This window comes from Sinocyclocheilus anshuiensis, unplaced genomic scaffold, assembly GCF_001515605.1.
Source record: "Sinocyclocheilus anshuiensis isolate Anshui unplaced genomic scaffold, SAMN03320099.WGS_v1.1 scaffold1865, whole genome shotgun sequence".
NCBI lineage: Eukaryota > Metazoa > Chordata > Actinopteri > Cypriniformes > Cyprinidae > Sinocyclocheilus > Sinocyclocheilus anshuiensis.
In genome coordinates this window covers 26,532-42,465 of record NW_015541046.1, presented here as the reverse complement: position 1 = coordinate 42,465, position 15,934 = coordinate 26,532, and the positions used below count along the sequence as shown (strand labels likewise).

Sequence of the window (15,934 nt, the reverse complement as noted above, 5' to 3'; positions counted from 1 at the left end):
TGGACACAGATTTGAGGTAACATCAGCCTCCCCTGCAAACAAGCCTGCACCGGCCCTTTACGGGCCCACTTAGGGCTAGTCCAAGGGCACCCAGCGGGCTGCCAGCGCAGGGCCTCAGAGATTTTGCTCATTGGCAAAACGTTGGCCCCTTAGTGCTGGCCCTGCATGGGCAGCCCTCACTTAGCCAACAATATTAATCTACTACAGGGGTGCCCAACCTGGTCTTGATCAAACACAACTGAACCAACTAATTAGGATCTGAAGGAGCACTTGATAATTACAGACAGGTTTGTTTAATCAGGGTTGGAACTGAACTCTGTAGGAAGGTAGATTTCCAGGAACAGGATGCACTCCTGATCTATAACAATACATCTGTTTCACTTTAAATACTTTTCAGCTACTATAACTTAAGTCTTTGGGGAAAACAGTTATTATACATCTGAAATGAATTAGGGGTGTAAATTGGATGGTTCGTCATGATACGATACGATATCGATTCTCATACCCAGCGATACAATATTTGCCGATACCTCAAAAAATGCTACGATACGATTACGATTCGATTCGATACAGTATATCGATCGATATTATGATAGTATATACCTATTTTAAACCACCATCTACATTTTTATTAACTCACAAATGCAACCAAAATATATAACATCAACATTTATCTGAAATTTTCACATCCTGTACCCCAATTGGGACATTCACAACAAAAAAATAGGCCTACACTTTTTTCTTTTTTTTTTTTATAATAATAAAGAAAATCAACCATTGGAAAAACAATTCTGGCTGCTACTATGGGCTCAGTGCTAAAAATCTTTTCTACAGATAACCAAATTACAAGTAATAGCAGAAAATAAATACAATACAACAAAGACACAAGTTCAATAATAAACAGTGCTTTTCAGGTTTTTCAGCTCAGTCTAAAATCAATTTTCAGGTATGCTACAGAAATGTAATAATCAAATGTAAAATAAGTGCATTGTTACAGAGGAGGCTCCCGTACCGCCTCCTCCGCACCACCAGAGGGAACTGTCTCCCGAATATTAGCCATTCCCATTCGGACTCCAAATCCCATCACCCCCATGCCTGGGACTGATTAATCATCCACACCTGCACCTCATATACACACACACATATAAACCACTCACACACACAGACTCTCTGCGAAGTCTTGATTTGCCCTGGCTGTCATTTCCGAGCGTTTACCCGTTTTTGATTTTCTGTGCATCTGTTCTTGGACTGTTTCCTGTTACTCTGATTGTTATCTGCCTGCCCCGACTTGGATTGTTTCACCTGGACTCTGTTTGCTTGCCGCCTGCCCCGATCTCTTGCCTGGTACATGACTCTGTCTCAGCCTTGCCTCTGCTGTTCTCCCTTGCCGGTATTGACCCTGTATTGTCTGACTATTCTAATAAAGCTGCAAATGGATCCACATGCTTCTGACTTGTCACAACATGCATAGTCTTCAATGTATAAATTAAATATAGATTAATCATTTTTGATGTTACAAAGGTTATTTAGTCAGGAGCAGTGAGCACTTGTATTTTTCTTTGACTGCATTAGATTTATTATTCGTTTGCTTTCATTTTAAGAAGGAAAGCACAGATTTAATATACTGATACACATGCCTTTTCTTTCTCAACTCTTTACGTTAAGATGCATGCCTAACCGACTGTGTTTTCTAGGATATTTGCCAAAACGCACATTTTGAAGTAATTTTGTCTGTATTTATTCATCCATGCAAAAAAAGCTGAAGAGAGCTCAATTTAGTATTTGCATGGTGAATGCATGCGTTGGCGGTAATGCTTAGACGGACATTATTTGAAAATGTGGACAGTGCCAAAATAAAGGTGCCTATTAATACTACAAATATCGATATTTTATGCGTGGCATCGATGTATCGATCCATATCGATGAATCGTTACACCCCTAAAATGAATGCAGTCACCACATAACTAATGTCTATATTGTCAAAAATGTACAGCAGTCAAAAGGGTTTTCAACATAGTCACAAAACGAATTCAACATAGTCACACATGTAACTTGAAATTACTGGACCATTCCAGTGTTACAGTTATTCTAATTTCACACAAGGCATGTGGTCTAAAATGCATAGCATCTACAAACCAACATTTACAGCAAAGTAATCATGTATTCTAAAGAATAATCCTGACTAGTCTATGTGCACATGTAGTAGCACAAACAACTAGAATGTGTTCTTTGAGCACATTTGAAAATAAAAATAAATGCATACCTGACAGTAGAGAGACACACAACAGTATGTGAGAGGTGAGATTTCTAGTGCAGAGCTCCGGAGACTAACACACACTGTGTGGGGGTTTTCTGATTACAGAATCCCAAATTACTATAATGCCACTTCCCTTATATATCCAATCCAGAATACACACCCCTCAGAAGCAGAACAGAATTCTTAAAAAAGTTTTCAATCTATCTCATAATTTAAGTGACTGCTGTGAAATTGAGATCATTTTACAAACTGCACAGAGACCTTTACAATGATACTAAACATGAAGGAAAAAACAAAAGATTCTCAAAATAGTTCATATGTGGTATATAGATATTCTTAGTGAACTTTCAGTGAAGCCTGATGGGGGAGAGGGGAGAAAGGGGATCATAAATGAGTAAGGAGAGAAGTTTGGGCAAGGATCTTTTTGGAGATCTCTTCTCCAGATTAGTTTAGTTTTATTGTTTTGTTGCATGGCATTTGTCTTTAATGAAGAATCATCATTTATGGTGCTTTACCACTGCTTCCACTGCAGTTTAGTACTGCTTCAAAGTGGGTGGGATTATATAACTAATAGTTATAGTGTTAGCAATCGAGAAAAACTGAAATGCAAATTACTAACTAGTTGTATCCTAAAGATAAAAAATTAATTCTGAGGTTAACAGATAAATGTATGACAGTATAAATAGCGGCTCGTGACGCCGGAAGACAGAAGAACACAAAACGCTACAAAAGGCCGGAGCTCCAGAAGGTGAATAATGAAAATTATTTATTGACTGTGTGTGATCATTTGAAATGAAAGGTAATTTTGATAGTAATAATAAAAATTGTGACACTACAATAAAAATTAAATTATTGATTTCAATGAACACAAATAGAGAAAAGCACAGAAACACATGCTCACTCAGCAGGACTCACACACACTGATCTTACTGTCTATATGAGGATTTATTACACATTTATTCTGACATGTTATTTCACTGACAGAAGTTCAGCTGCAGTATTAATGTCATGAAGAGAAAAGAAGAGACTCTATAACATCTCACTGTTACTGATTCATCATGCAGCTCAAAGCATTATGGGTAGAATGAAAGGCAATCTATTCTGATTCATCAACACAGTTTCACTGATGATCCAATAGAAACCCAAAACCCCAGATAAAGCGGCTGAGTGAATGTGGTCTGGACTGTGTGGATGAGGCTCATTGTATCAGAGATGCTGTAGAAGGACAGAGTTCCTGCACTGTGATCCACAAACACTCCTATTCTACTGCTGATAGACTTCACAGAGAGAGCAGTCTCTATGTTATTGTGTCTGAATGAGTATCTGGAGGAAAAGCAATACAAACTCCAGGACTTATTGTTATTTCCAAACCCACAGGAATTAAGCCAACTCTTCCTGCTGATGCTCTTATATGACACTGATATACACACACCTTCATCTCCACTCCACTCAATCTCCCAGTAACTGCGTCCACACACACTCTCTCTACACAACACCTGATAATTCACATAAAATCTGTCTGGATGATCAGGATACGGCTGATCTGTGTCAGTGCCAGTAATCACTCTGTTGCTCTCAGACAGACGGAGTCGTTTATTCACTGTGTTCAGATCCAGAGTAAGCTGATGGGAATCTGATGGAGATAAAACACATCAGAATCAGAAATTATGAATCTGTTTGATATTTTCATGTATCTGAACTCTTCATGTTCAGTGTATCATCAGTGTCTCAGATGAACAGATATTCTCCTCAATCCAGCACTTTCACAGCATCAGCTTCATTCTTCTCATATTCATTATATCACATTAGAGCTACAGATTCTAATATTTGACACTTACACTCTGTGAACTTTCTAGGAAATAGTTTGGATGATAAAACATGCTGAGAACATAAATGTCCATCTAACTGCTCAAGCACATCAATGGAGTCTCATTGTAGGGTTGAGTAGATTTGCTCAGGAAAAGCAGCTCAAAGGCTACGATTAGATTGACCATTATTTATAACTTTAGAGCAGTTAAAGACACTGAAGCTTCACAAGGACCCTTAAGACACGCTCTGGTTTGGTTTGGTTTGGTTTCAATACGTTGTAGCCTTGCTAATATACAGCCTTACTTCATGTTTGGGGTCTTCATGGTCAAATTCATCAATGTGTTACAGACAAATAAAAAATATATTTTATCAGGTTTGAGGATCACCTGATTCAGTTTTGATAAATGTTACTCAGAATCAGTACTATTGAGTTCACTGATTTAACCATGACGTAATAAATCAGAAGGAAAAATTAGGTAAAAAGCTGAAATGTGGAAATGGGAAAAAGTGATGTTTTGAACTGTTGCTGGCGCTAGTGGTGTTTGACAGCTAAATATATCTTCCAGAAGAAAGAGCTCAGAGAAATGATTTCCAGAGCTGAAAGCCATTTGTAAGCGGTGTCTCTTTCAGAAGAAGATGATCAGATGAGAGTCTGACTGATGATTATATAATAAGACAGTCATGAAATGTTTCTCTGTGAGTCTCTGTCACAGCAGAATCTGCTCAAGTCCACTATGATCCTGTTCTTCTAGATCTCTGTTACCTGCAGGAACTGGATGTGATCCTGTGTGTGTGAAAGCTGCTCCAGCTCAGCGTCTCTCCTCCTCAGATCATTGATCTCCTGCTCCAGTCGCTCCAGTCGTCCTTCAGCTCGACTCACTGCAGTCTTTTCCTGATCTCTGATCAGCCGTATCAGCTCAGAGCGGCTTCTCTCAATGGAGCGGATGAGCTCAGTAAAGATCCTCTCACTGTCCTCCACTGCTGTCTGTGCAGAGCGCTGTTAGGACACACAGTGATTCAGGCTTCAGTGAGTCTGAACTGAGACGGAGACAAACTTCTCTTCTTCTCCAGACTCACCTTATGAGACTCCACAGCCTCTCTCAGCTGCTGAAGATCTTTCTCTCTCTGCTGGATTCTCTGCTGGAACGTCTTCTGCGTCTTCTTCAGCTGCTTCTGCAGGACAAACGGATGATAGTGAATGTCACAGAAAACTACTGGCTCTAAATCATGACGTGAACAGATGAATCCAGTAAACATAGGGTGAGGCAGTTTAAGGTTCAAAAGTTAGGTTCAAACTCCAGAAGTCATGATCGGTTACAATCATTGTACATGAATTAACATGAAGATTAAGGCTTGTTTTACACTGCAAGTGTAAGTATTATAAAAGTGAAACTAACACAGACATAGAGCTTCACACTCTTTTTTGTGTTCTGTGTAATTAAGCTGTGGCTCTACACAGAAAATAAACAGAATATTGGATCACTGCACTGAGTATTAACTTAATTGCTAGTTTTAAATACCTGTTTCTCTGTCCTCTGTGCTGCAGCTGATACAATGTCGTGGTTTTTATGTTCAATAATTGTACACATCATACATATACATTCGTCAGTGTTGTGCATCATTCAGATGAACTGAGAACACCTTTAAATTACAAACCAGTGAATGATTTTGAATTGAGGGAGTAAATGGGAGGGTCTCACCTCAGTCGTGGTATTGAAGGTGGAAGAGAGCGCTGGTCATTCACTCCCCAACCTACAATCCCTGCCGGTACGAGAATCGAACCCAGGACCTTTGGGTTACAAGTCCGACTCTCTAACATTTCACATCTTGGTGAAAACTATTTCTACACATTTTTGTGTGTGTGTGTGTGTAAACCTGTATAATCTTATTTTAAATGTATTTTTAATATAAAAAAAATAAAAAATACACGTATTAAGGTAATTGTAAGAAGTCCTTTTATAATGACCAACATATTTTACAGTGTGGAAGCTTGATTAAGATGATGAATTACATGTTTTCTTCAGAAGGTTACAGTAAAGAGATAATGAACAGTCTGAGACGTGATCTGTGTGAATCTGTACAGAGTTGTTCAGCATCATCTTTAACTGCTGAAAGGATGTTGCAGGAGTTTGTGTCAGAATCTGAGGAAACCTGGCTGAGCTTTCATTGGTGATCTGATACTACAGCGACGTTAAAAATTAGTCAAAGAGAGTAAATGAAGCACCTGAGGCTCGTTCATGAACACATTCACTCTCTCTCACTCCATTCATGAGAGTTATCAGCGTTTAGGGATATAAATCTGTGTGTCTTTGTCTCTCTCTGGTTCTCTCTCCTCGACAGCACATTCCTCTCAGATCATGTGTGAGATCATATTCAGTCTCATCTCAGATTAGCTGGAGCTCAATGATAGCTCAGCAGATACACACGCTTGTGTAGAGATGAGCTTCTCCTGTAGAAATATACCTTCAGCATGTATAATGTCAGTGTATCTAGCAGCTCAAGCAGTGAGCTCAGTCTCAGACTCTAAAGAGACAGCATTAGAGAAGTTGCTCATATGTTGCTCAACGGCGCCTCTAGTGCTTCTCTAATTCACTGCATGATGATGAGAACATCTGAGAGAACAATAAAGAATAGGCTACATCAAAAGGCCATAAGGAGACAAACTAACAAAGCTTGTTTCCACCACACCTTAAAATAAATAAATAAATAATTTATTGCACAATTCTGACTTTCGTTTGCAATTTTGAGTTCATATCTCACATTTTTTGACTCTTTTTCTGTCAATTCTAAATTTAATCTCATGATTGTGACTTTTCCTCTCACAATTCTGTTTTTCATAATTCTGAGTTAAAATCTCACAATTGCAAGACATAAACTTGAAATTGTGAGAAAATGTCAGAACTGAGAGATGCAATTAAAAATGCAAAAAAAAAATTTGGCAAAAAAAAAAAAAAAATTGTTCTCTGGACCAGGAACGACTTCCTACAATGTAAGTCAGTAAGAAAACAAGCAGAAAAACTCACTGAGTCCATAATTAACAATAATTAAAACAAACTGCAAATGACTGTTAGGAAAACAATAACATCCACAAAATGTTTAAAGAATTGTAGTTGCTGAATTTATTTGTAACAATAACTTTAAAGTTACTTATTGTTACTACAGTAAAACAGAGATTATTTTTCTAGCCACCAGAACCATCAAAAATAAATAATTATTAAATATAATGACAAATACTGTGAAAGTGTCTAACATAGCAGTAATTTTAGTATTCAATATACTGTATACTATTATAGTTAAGTCGTGGCCTAATGGTTAGAGAGTCGGACTCGTAACCCAAAGGTTGCGGGTTCGAGTCTCGTACCGGCAGGGATTGTAGGTGGGGGGAGTGAATGTACAGCACTCTCTCCCACCTTCAATACCACGACTGAGGTGCCCTTGAGCAAGGCACCGAACCCCCAACTGCTCCCCGGGCGCCGCAGCATAAATGGCTGCCCACTGCTCCGGGTGTGTGTTCACGGTGTGTGTGTGTGTTCACTGCTGTGTGTGTGCACTTTGGATGGGTAAATGCAGAGCACTAATTCCTAGTATGGGTCACCATACTTGGCCACATCTCACTAGTTTATAGTTAATATTTTAAATTAGCTGTTATTTTTATACTTTCCATTTTCATTTCAGAATTCAGTTATTTAATGATTTATTTTCAGCAACAGAGCAGCAGCAGGTAGACAGCTGTCAAATATGAGCGTGCTGTTTCACACTGAAAGACTTTCTTCTGTAAAGAGCATCATGGTGTTTGTGTTTGTGCTGATTTGTGTCTGCAGGTGGCGCTGTTCTGTGAGTCACACCGGGCTCTTCGACAGAAATTATGTGGCTCTCTCAGCCTTTACCTTTACCAACAAATCATCCAGAAAACATCAGACGTTTAGCTTTCTGTAGAAAAACAGACAATTACAACTCATTTGTTGTACAGCCAATAATGAAAAGTTTAAAAGAATAATATATTTACAGTTGTACAGCTAAAGTGTGTGTTTAGTGCTGTTCACGAATGTCATGACCAGCGGTGGTTATAGAGTGAGTAGATATCCGGGGCTTACAGACATCCATACAGTACCCTGCACTAATATTGGCACTCTTGATAAATATGAGGAAAGGCTCTTTTTCTTTTTTTTTTACAAAATTCTAACCTTTCATTAAAGTAAAACAATTGAATGTGGGGGTCAACTTACATTATGAAATCAATCTCCTTCTCTAATGCATGTTGGCCACAATTATTGGCACCCCTAGAAATTCTTATGAGTAAAATATCTCTGAAGTATATTCCCAGGGAGTGATTTGCCCTGTATCCATACCTCTGCTGAATTATTCTTATCACCGGTGGGGACAAGATTTATCATAGTAATTAATACTTCCTTAGAAAAAGCTTATTTAAAATGCCTAAAATATTAAATTATTTTAAAAATATATCTGAAAGGCTGTTAGCGTGAACAATAATAAAACAAGAAATGGACTTTCACGATCAGTCCTGCTCATGTGACAACAGAGCTGAGAAAACCGCAATCCTCTTCCAGTGGCCTTCCATGCACGTCTTTTCGAAATTGATGCATGACGCTTTGCAAAATGGAGAGAGGGTCGATAGAGGCTTGCTGGGTCAATTCAGTGTACAGCTTGCTCTGATATTAGAGATTTAGGGCCATATACAAAAGAGAGGCTTCACATTGATTCTGCATTCATTAACGGCATAAAAAAAATAAACATCAGAAGTGCCAGTCCCATGTGAAGTGCATAGAAATTTAGCAGGGAAGACAAGAGACCGCAATGGAAAGCAGTTCAGCGCTGTGGACAAAGCATAATGAGAAGAGTTTAAAAGCAACTGAAAATTGCATGTGTACAGTATATGATCTTCCAAAACGACCTCTCAGTTAAAATCCAGCCACGGCTGGTAGAACTGCAACAACTCAATGGCGTAAACCTGGGAAACATGCTTCATTCTGACAAGGCTTGTCGTAATATGCTCATGTCTATTGAAGGAAAAAATGACAGCTCAGTTAGTGAACTTCATCAAAAAGTTAGCTGAAAAATGCAGTATTCTCACTAATGAGAGCGCGTCTATGTCAAATAAAGCATGCCTGATCAGCTACATTAGAGTTCCTTATGAAGGTGAGATCTACTTCTTTCATCTTGTTGATCAGGGGCCATATGTATAAAGGCGCTCAGAGTAAAATTTTAATCTTAAGTATGTCAAAATTCTAAGAATGATGTAATTTTACTCTCATTCCTAGACTTAAGAATAAGAGTGATTCATAAAGGATTCCTAAGTGTTAAGATTAGGTCTAAGCTCCTAAATTATTTAAGAGAGCTGAAGAGGTCTCCTAACCTAGTTAGGAGTAACAAGATGGCAGCAAAGAGGAGGAGACACACACTTTCCAACGAAGATATGACGTATTGGAGTTACAGTATATGATAATACGGAGCTGATAAAACGATACAAACTTGATCGTTATGATAGTCTTTTTTTTGTAACTGACAAAGTAAGACATTTAATAACTTCTTCCACTCTACAAATCAATGCTCTAACTGCAGAAGTGATTACATTTTTTTGGGCTGGAAAATTGGAAAAATGCAGCAATGCACCAGTGATGACACAGTAAGCAGGGTCTAACATATTGTGGCACTAAACCCACCAATCACAACAATGGCCAAACGTGATGTTTGGAGGGGTTTTTATGACCCCGCATTTCACTTAAACCATAAAAATATAAAAAAAAATATGAAGGGGAAAAAGAACACTGACCAGTGTTGCCAACTGCTTTTAATTGAAAGTAGCTAAAACAGTCGGTAAATGTTGCTAGATTACATCATAAAGGCGAGTTCACTGATCTATATAAATATAAATAGGTGGAAGATTCTCGGAATCTAGATATGTCCAATAAATTGTCTCAAAAGGGGTGAGGAAGTCACTAAATCTAGTGACAAAATCACTAAATTGGCAACATCGACAATGGCTACAACATAATCAGTTATTAATATTATGTTGGTCCTCTCTTGTTTTTGCATGTGTTCATAATTTCTTTGTATGACAGAATGTCCAAAAATTATGACCACACAATTTGGCATGTTTCATTGCATTATTATAACAAATAAAACAATTGACTCTAGGCAATATGCTTACAAAACCTTTAACACATTTGTTTTTTTTAATTAAGTGTGAATTTCCTAGGCCGGACATCACTTTTGTCCACAACTATATGGTCCACAACTGACCATCAAACCATGCTGAAAAAACAAGCCATTTTATGAGGATTGTGGGCTTTCCTAGAGAGAATTGTTGGAGCCATGATTAATGGAACTCATGTTCACATCATTGCTCCAATTGTAAATGAGGAGACACACCGATAAAAAAACATTTCAAGGCAACAGTAATAATTTGTGATAATTTTGCTCAGTGCAAAGCATTAAAAAAAAAAAAGTCCTTAGTTCACAACACTTAAGTGTCACCTCAGTCAACACTTAAGAATCAGTCATAGACTTTACTGAAAGTTGTTTTTACTTCTTTATAATAGTCTCCTACTCTTAGAAAAGTCCTACTTTTTACTAAGAATTTTTTGATGCTTAAGTCAAAGCTGAAGTCTATTCTTAAGAGCATTTCTGAGAAGTTTTATACATACGAGCCCTGGAGTCATGCACTGGTGCAGCCATCTGTGACATCCTGTTAAAAAGTATTGTTGCGCAAGTGCGCCAAGTCTTCTGGAAGCAGAAGAGAAAGAAAGCACCAGGCCCAGACGATGTGACACCAGCCTGTCTGAAATCCTGTGCTGTGCCGTCTGGTCGACGCTACAGAGCTCTGAGCACCAGAACGACCAGACGCAGGAACAGTTTCTTCCCTCAGGCAATCCATCTCATGAACACTTGACAATAAACGTGGAACACACAACACTAATTATACACTTATACACTTATTTATCTAACATACATACTTAGTTTACGCTTCAAATTTGCACATAATATACCTGTACATACAATTGTCAATTTGTATATTGTTATTCACTATTTACTTGTTCTATGTTTTTATTTACTTATTATTGTTATACTTTTATTATCTGTGTTTTTGTCCTGTCACTGTCATTCTGTTGCACTGCGGAAGCTACTGTCACGAAAACAAATTCCTCGTATGTGTAAACATACCTGGCAATAAAGCTCATTCTGATTCTGATTCTGATTCATAAAATGTTCAGTGCCTTGATCGTGGTAGACCTTGCTGTCTATGCAGGGTCAGAGAGCTCTCAGATTTCATCAAAAATATCTTAATTTGTGTTCTGAAGATAAATGAAGGTCTTACGGGTTTGGAACGACATGAGGGTGAGTAATTAATGACAGAATTTTCATTTTGGGGTGAACTATCTCTTTAATTATATTGTGCACTTTTGTTTTCTGAATTTGAACATGGTCAAACCTGTGCAAAATGAGGGCATTTTTGTGTGTAGTTTTACAGAAAACATTGAGAAAATTAGAACGTGTGTGAAAACAGGTGCAATATGTTAAAAGTTTTGAGAAATGTGTCTTTGTTTCAAGAACTGAATGAATGGTTTGGAAATTGGTCCAAATGGATCAGTTAAAGTGTGTTAACAATTGAGAAAAGCTGTAACCTAAAAATAAAAAAATAATTCTGAGGTCAACACATAAATGTATGACATTTTCCGGCAATATAGTCAAATTGATTGCACAGATACTATTTAAACTGAACTGAGCTGGATGATGACATCACTGAATCAATGATGAACTGACTTTAAAAATTGAGTGTTTACTACTGTCCTTGTCACGGAAACGGGTGTGTGGAGGCAGGCAGGACGATGAAGACGACAAGGATTCCAATAATGACATTTATTGTAGACACAACAAGGCAGGTTCAGGTAGGTGAGACACACACTCGGGGTAACATTAACAATAACCGACACCAATGCTCAGACAGACAGGAACTAATATGGGGTGAATAATTAGAGGCAGACAGGTGAGCACAATGACGGTGATTAACTAATGATTAGATGGGCTAAACCAACACAAAGGGAAGAAACCACAACAAACAGTCCACAGGGGCGTTACAGTCCTTTTGCATTGACACACTATTTTCCTGTTTAATACTGTAAAGCTGCTTTGACACAATCTATATTGTAAAAAGCACTATATAAATAAAGGTGACAGAAGACAGAAGAACACAAAACACTGAAAAGGGACGCTACATAAGGTGAGTAATGAAAATTATTTATTGACTGTGTGTGATCATTTAAATTAAAAAGTCATTTGATAGTAATAATACAAATTGTACCACTACAGTAAAAACTAAATGACCGATTTCAAGACAAATAGAGGTTGAGAAAAGCACAGAAACACATGGTCACTCAGCAAGACTCACACACACTGATCTTACTGTCTGTGCATCTCAAAACAATCGTTAAAAAGTTCATGTTTTTCTGTAACTTACTTCAAAAAGAGAAAATTTCATATATTCTAGATTCATTAAATGTACAGTAAAACATTTCAAAAGTTTTCTTGTTTTAATTTTGATGATTAGTGCTTACAGCTCATGAAAGTCAAAAATCCAGCATCTCAAAATATTAGAATATTTCCTAAGATCAATCAAAAAAAGGATCTGCAAAACAGAAAAGTTCAAGTTATGTAAAGTTATGTTTAGAAACTTCACACTGGACTTCAAGCAGCTTGGATTCAGTGCCTCTCCAGTCTTCCTTAAGACTCCAGACCTTGATTTCCAAATGAAATGCCAAATTTACTTTTATCTGAAAAGAGAACTTTGAAGCACTGAGCAACAGTTCAGTTCTTTTTCTCCGTAGCCCAGGTAAGATGCTTCTGACGTTGTTTCTGTTTCAGAAGTGGCTTGATAGCCCTCTTCCGGAAGACGTCTGAGCGTGGTGACTCTTGATGCACTGACTCCAGCTTCAGTCCACTCCTTGTGAAGCTCTCCCAAGTGTTTGAATCGGCTTTGCTTGACAGTATTCTCAAGCTTGCGCTCATCCCTGTTGCTTGTGCACCTTTTCCTACCAAATTTCTTCATTCCGGTCAACTTTGCATATAATATGCTTTCATACAGCACTCTGTGAACAGCCGCTCTTTCAGTAATGAGCTTCTGTGACTTACCCTCTTTGTGGAGGGTGTCAATGATTGTCTTCTGGACCATTGCAAGTCAGCAAGTCTTCCCCATTATTGTGGTTTCAAAGAACAAGAGATACATGGAATTTATACTGTAGGGATGGTCATTTAATGATACTCAAATTTAAATATTCTAATATTTTGAAATACTGGATTTTTGACTTTCATGAGCTATAAGCTCTAATCATCAAAATTAAAACAAAAAAAACTAATCATCAAAACTAAAACAAATACAACTTTTGAAATGTTTTACTTTACATGTAATGAATCTAGAATATATGAAAGTTTCACTTTTTGAAATTAGTTAGAAGAAAAAATTTACTTTTTCACGATATTCAAATTTTTTGAGATGCACCTGTATATGACGATTTATTACACACATTTATTCTGACATGTTATTTCACTCACAGAAGTTCAGCTGCAGTATTAATGTCATCAAGAGAAAAGAAGATACTCTATGACATCTCACTGTTACTGATTTATCATGTAGCTCAAAGCATTATGGGTAGAATCTCTCGTCAGTCTATTCTGATTCATCAACACAGTTTCACTGATGATTTATCATCATTAAACCCAAACCCAGGATAGAGCGGCTGAGTGAATGTGGTCTGGACTGTGTGGATGAGGCTCATTGTGTCAGAGACGCTGTAGAATGACAGAGTTCCTGCACTGTGATCCACATACACTCCTATTCTACTGCCTGCTGATGCTTTTATATGACACTGAAATACGCACATTATTATTTCCACTCCACTCAATCTCCCAGTAACAGCGTCCACACACACTCTCTCTACACAACACCTGAAAATAATAATCAAATCTGTCTGGATGATCAGGATACTGGTGATCTGTGTAAGTGTCAGTAATCACTCTGTTGCTCTCAGACAGACAGAGTTTTTTATTCACTGTGTTCAGATCCAGAGTAAGCTGATGGGAATCTGATGGAGATAAAACACATCAGAATCAGGAATTATGAATCTGTTTGACCTTTTAATGTAGCTGAACTCTTCATGTTCAGTGTATCGTCAGTGTCTCAGTACAGATGAACAGATATCTGTGCAAATCATCATTTACATAATTATAAAACTCTTCTTTCTCCTTCTACAGGAAGAACATGAACACACTCAGAGAGTTTTTCTGCTTGTTTTCTTACTGACTTACATTGTAGGAAGTCGTTCCTGGTTCTGGGAACAATGTTGGTGAATGTGACTGTGGAAATCAACAGACATGAACAGTGTGATTCTCATGATCCTGCATCCATTCCTAAGACATTTCTAATATGATGTTCTCCATGATATGAGATGATGATGGACTGGTTTCTGAGAGCAGATGAATCTCCAGGACTTTACCTCTGTCTGAGATCTTCTTGAGCTCCTCTTTGCAGAAATCCTCCAGTTTGTCTCTCAGCTGATGAACAGATTCTCTCAGAGCATCAGAAGAGACGAGAGAACTGAAGAGATCATCATTTACGTCTGTAGATTCAGGAGGTGCTGAGAGAGACTGGAAACTCTACAGAAAACAGAAATCAAAACTCATCAGCTCCACACTTCACCCAATAACCTGCACCAACATCAGATTTGTGCGGCTTTTGTTGACTCGACTGATCTTAAATAACGCACCTCAATCCAGCACTTTCACAGCATCAGCTTCATTCTTCTCATATTCATTATATCACATTAGAGCTACAGATTCTAGTATTTGCCACTTACACTCTGTGAACTTTCTAGGAAATAGTTTGGATGATAAAACATCTGCTAAGAACATAAATGTCCATCTAACAGCTCAAACACATCAATGGAGTCTCATTGTAGGGTTGAGTAGATTTGCTCAGGAAAAGCAGCTCAAAGGCTACGATTAGATTGACCATTATTTATAACTTTAGAGCGGTTAGAGACACTGAAGCTTCACAAGGACCCTTAAGACACACTCAGGTTTGGTTTGGTTTGGATTTAATACGTTGTAGCATTGCTAATATACAGCCTTACTTCATATTTGGCGTCTTCATGGTCAAATTTATCAATGTGTTAAGCCCGAGACACACTGCATGATTTTCGGCTGTCCCAGACGAAAGACTGGCATTGTGAAACAATCGTGGCAATTTCTGTGATCTCTCACTGTAGACACAGGACAACGGATTAGGAGCCACGATCACAAAAATTGCCACAATTGTTTCACGATGCCAGTCTTTCGTCTGGGACAACCGAAAATCATGCAGTGTGTCTCGGGCTTTACAGGCAAATAAAAATCTATTTTATCATATTTGAAGATCACCTGATCTAATTTTGATGAATGTTACTCAGAATTGGTACTATCGAGTTCTCTGTTTTCACCATGACATAATAAATGAGAAGGAAAAATTAGGTGAAAAGCTGAAATGTGGAAATGGGAAAAAGTGATGTTTTGAACTGTTGGTGGCGCTAGTGGTGTGCGGCTTCTCTCAATGGAGCGGATGAGCTCAGTAAAGATCCTCTCACTGTCCTCCACTGCTGTCTGTGCAGAGCGCTGTTAGGACACACAGTGATTCAGGCTTCAGTGAGTCTGAACTGAGACGGAGACAAACTTCTCTTCTTCTCCAGACTCACCTTATGAGACTCCACAGCCTCTCTCAGCTGCTGAAGATCTTTCTCTCTCTGCTGGATTCTCTGCTGGAACGTCTTCTGCGTCTCCTTCAGCTGCTTCTGCAGGACAAACAGATGATAGTGAACCTCA

At 38.1% G+C, this 15,934-nt stretch overlaps 1 protein-coding gene and 1 pseudogene across 1 annotated transcript; both read right to left on the bottom strand.

The window, feature by feature from the left end:
• Nucleotides 1–3,167: 3,167 nt before the first annotated feature.
• The window catches only part of LOC107690587 (tripartite motif-containing protein 16-like protein), a 36,320-nt pseudogene continuing 23,553 nt past the window's right edge, over nucleotides 3,168–15,934 (bottom strand).
• On the bottom strand, nucleotides 4,798–5,685 carry LOC107690592 (tripartite motif-containing protein 29-like). Its single transcript, XM_016488962.1, has 3 exons — nucleotides 5,587–5,685; nucleotides 5,144–5,239; nucleotides 4,798–5,063 (listed from the first exon to the last, which is right to left on the bottom strand). The coding sequence occupies exons 1-3, from the start codon at nucleotides 5,683–5,685 to the stop codon at nucleotides 4,815–4,817; spliced, it is 444 nt and encodes a 147-aa protein (XP_016344448.1). The 3' UTR covers nucleotides 4,798–4,814.

What these genes read in the sequence shown, in the direction of transcription:
- LOC107690592 (XM_016488962.1), bottom strand. Translation starts at nt 5,685, where the DNA reads ATGCACAACACTGACGAATGTATATGTATGATGTGTACAATTATTGAA. An exon ending in CACAGAGGACAGAGAAACAG is followed by an intron (nt 5,240 to 5,586) that starts GTATTTAAAACT and finishes TTTGTCCTGCAG; the next exon opens with AAGCAGCTGAAGAAGACGCA. An exon ending in AGGCTGTGGAGTCTCATAAG is followed by an intron (nt 5,064 to 5,143) that starts GTGAGTCTGGAG and finishes GTGTCCTAACAG; the next exon opens with CGCTCTGCACAGACAGCAGT.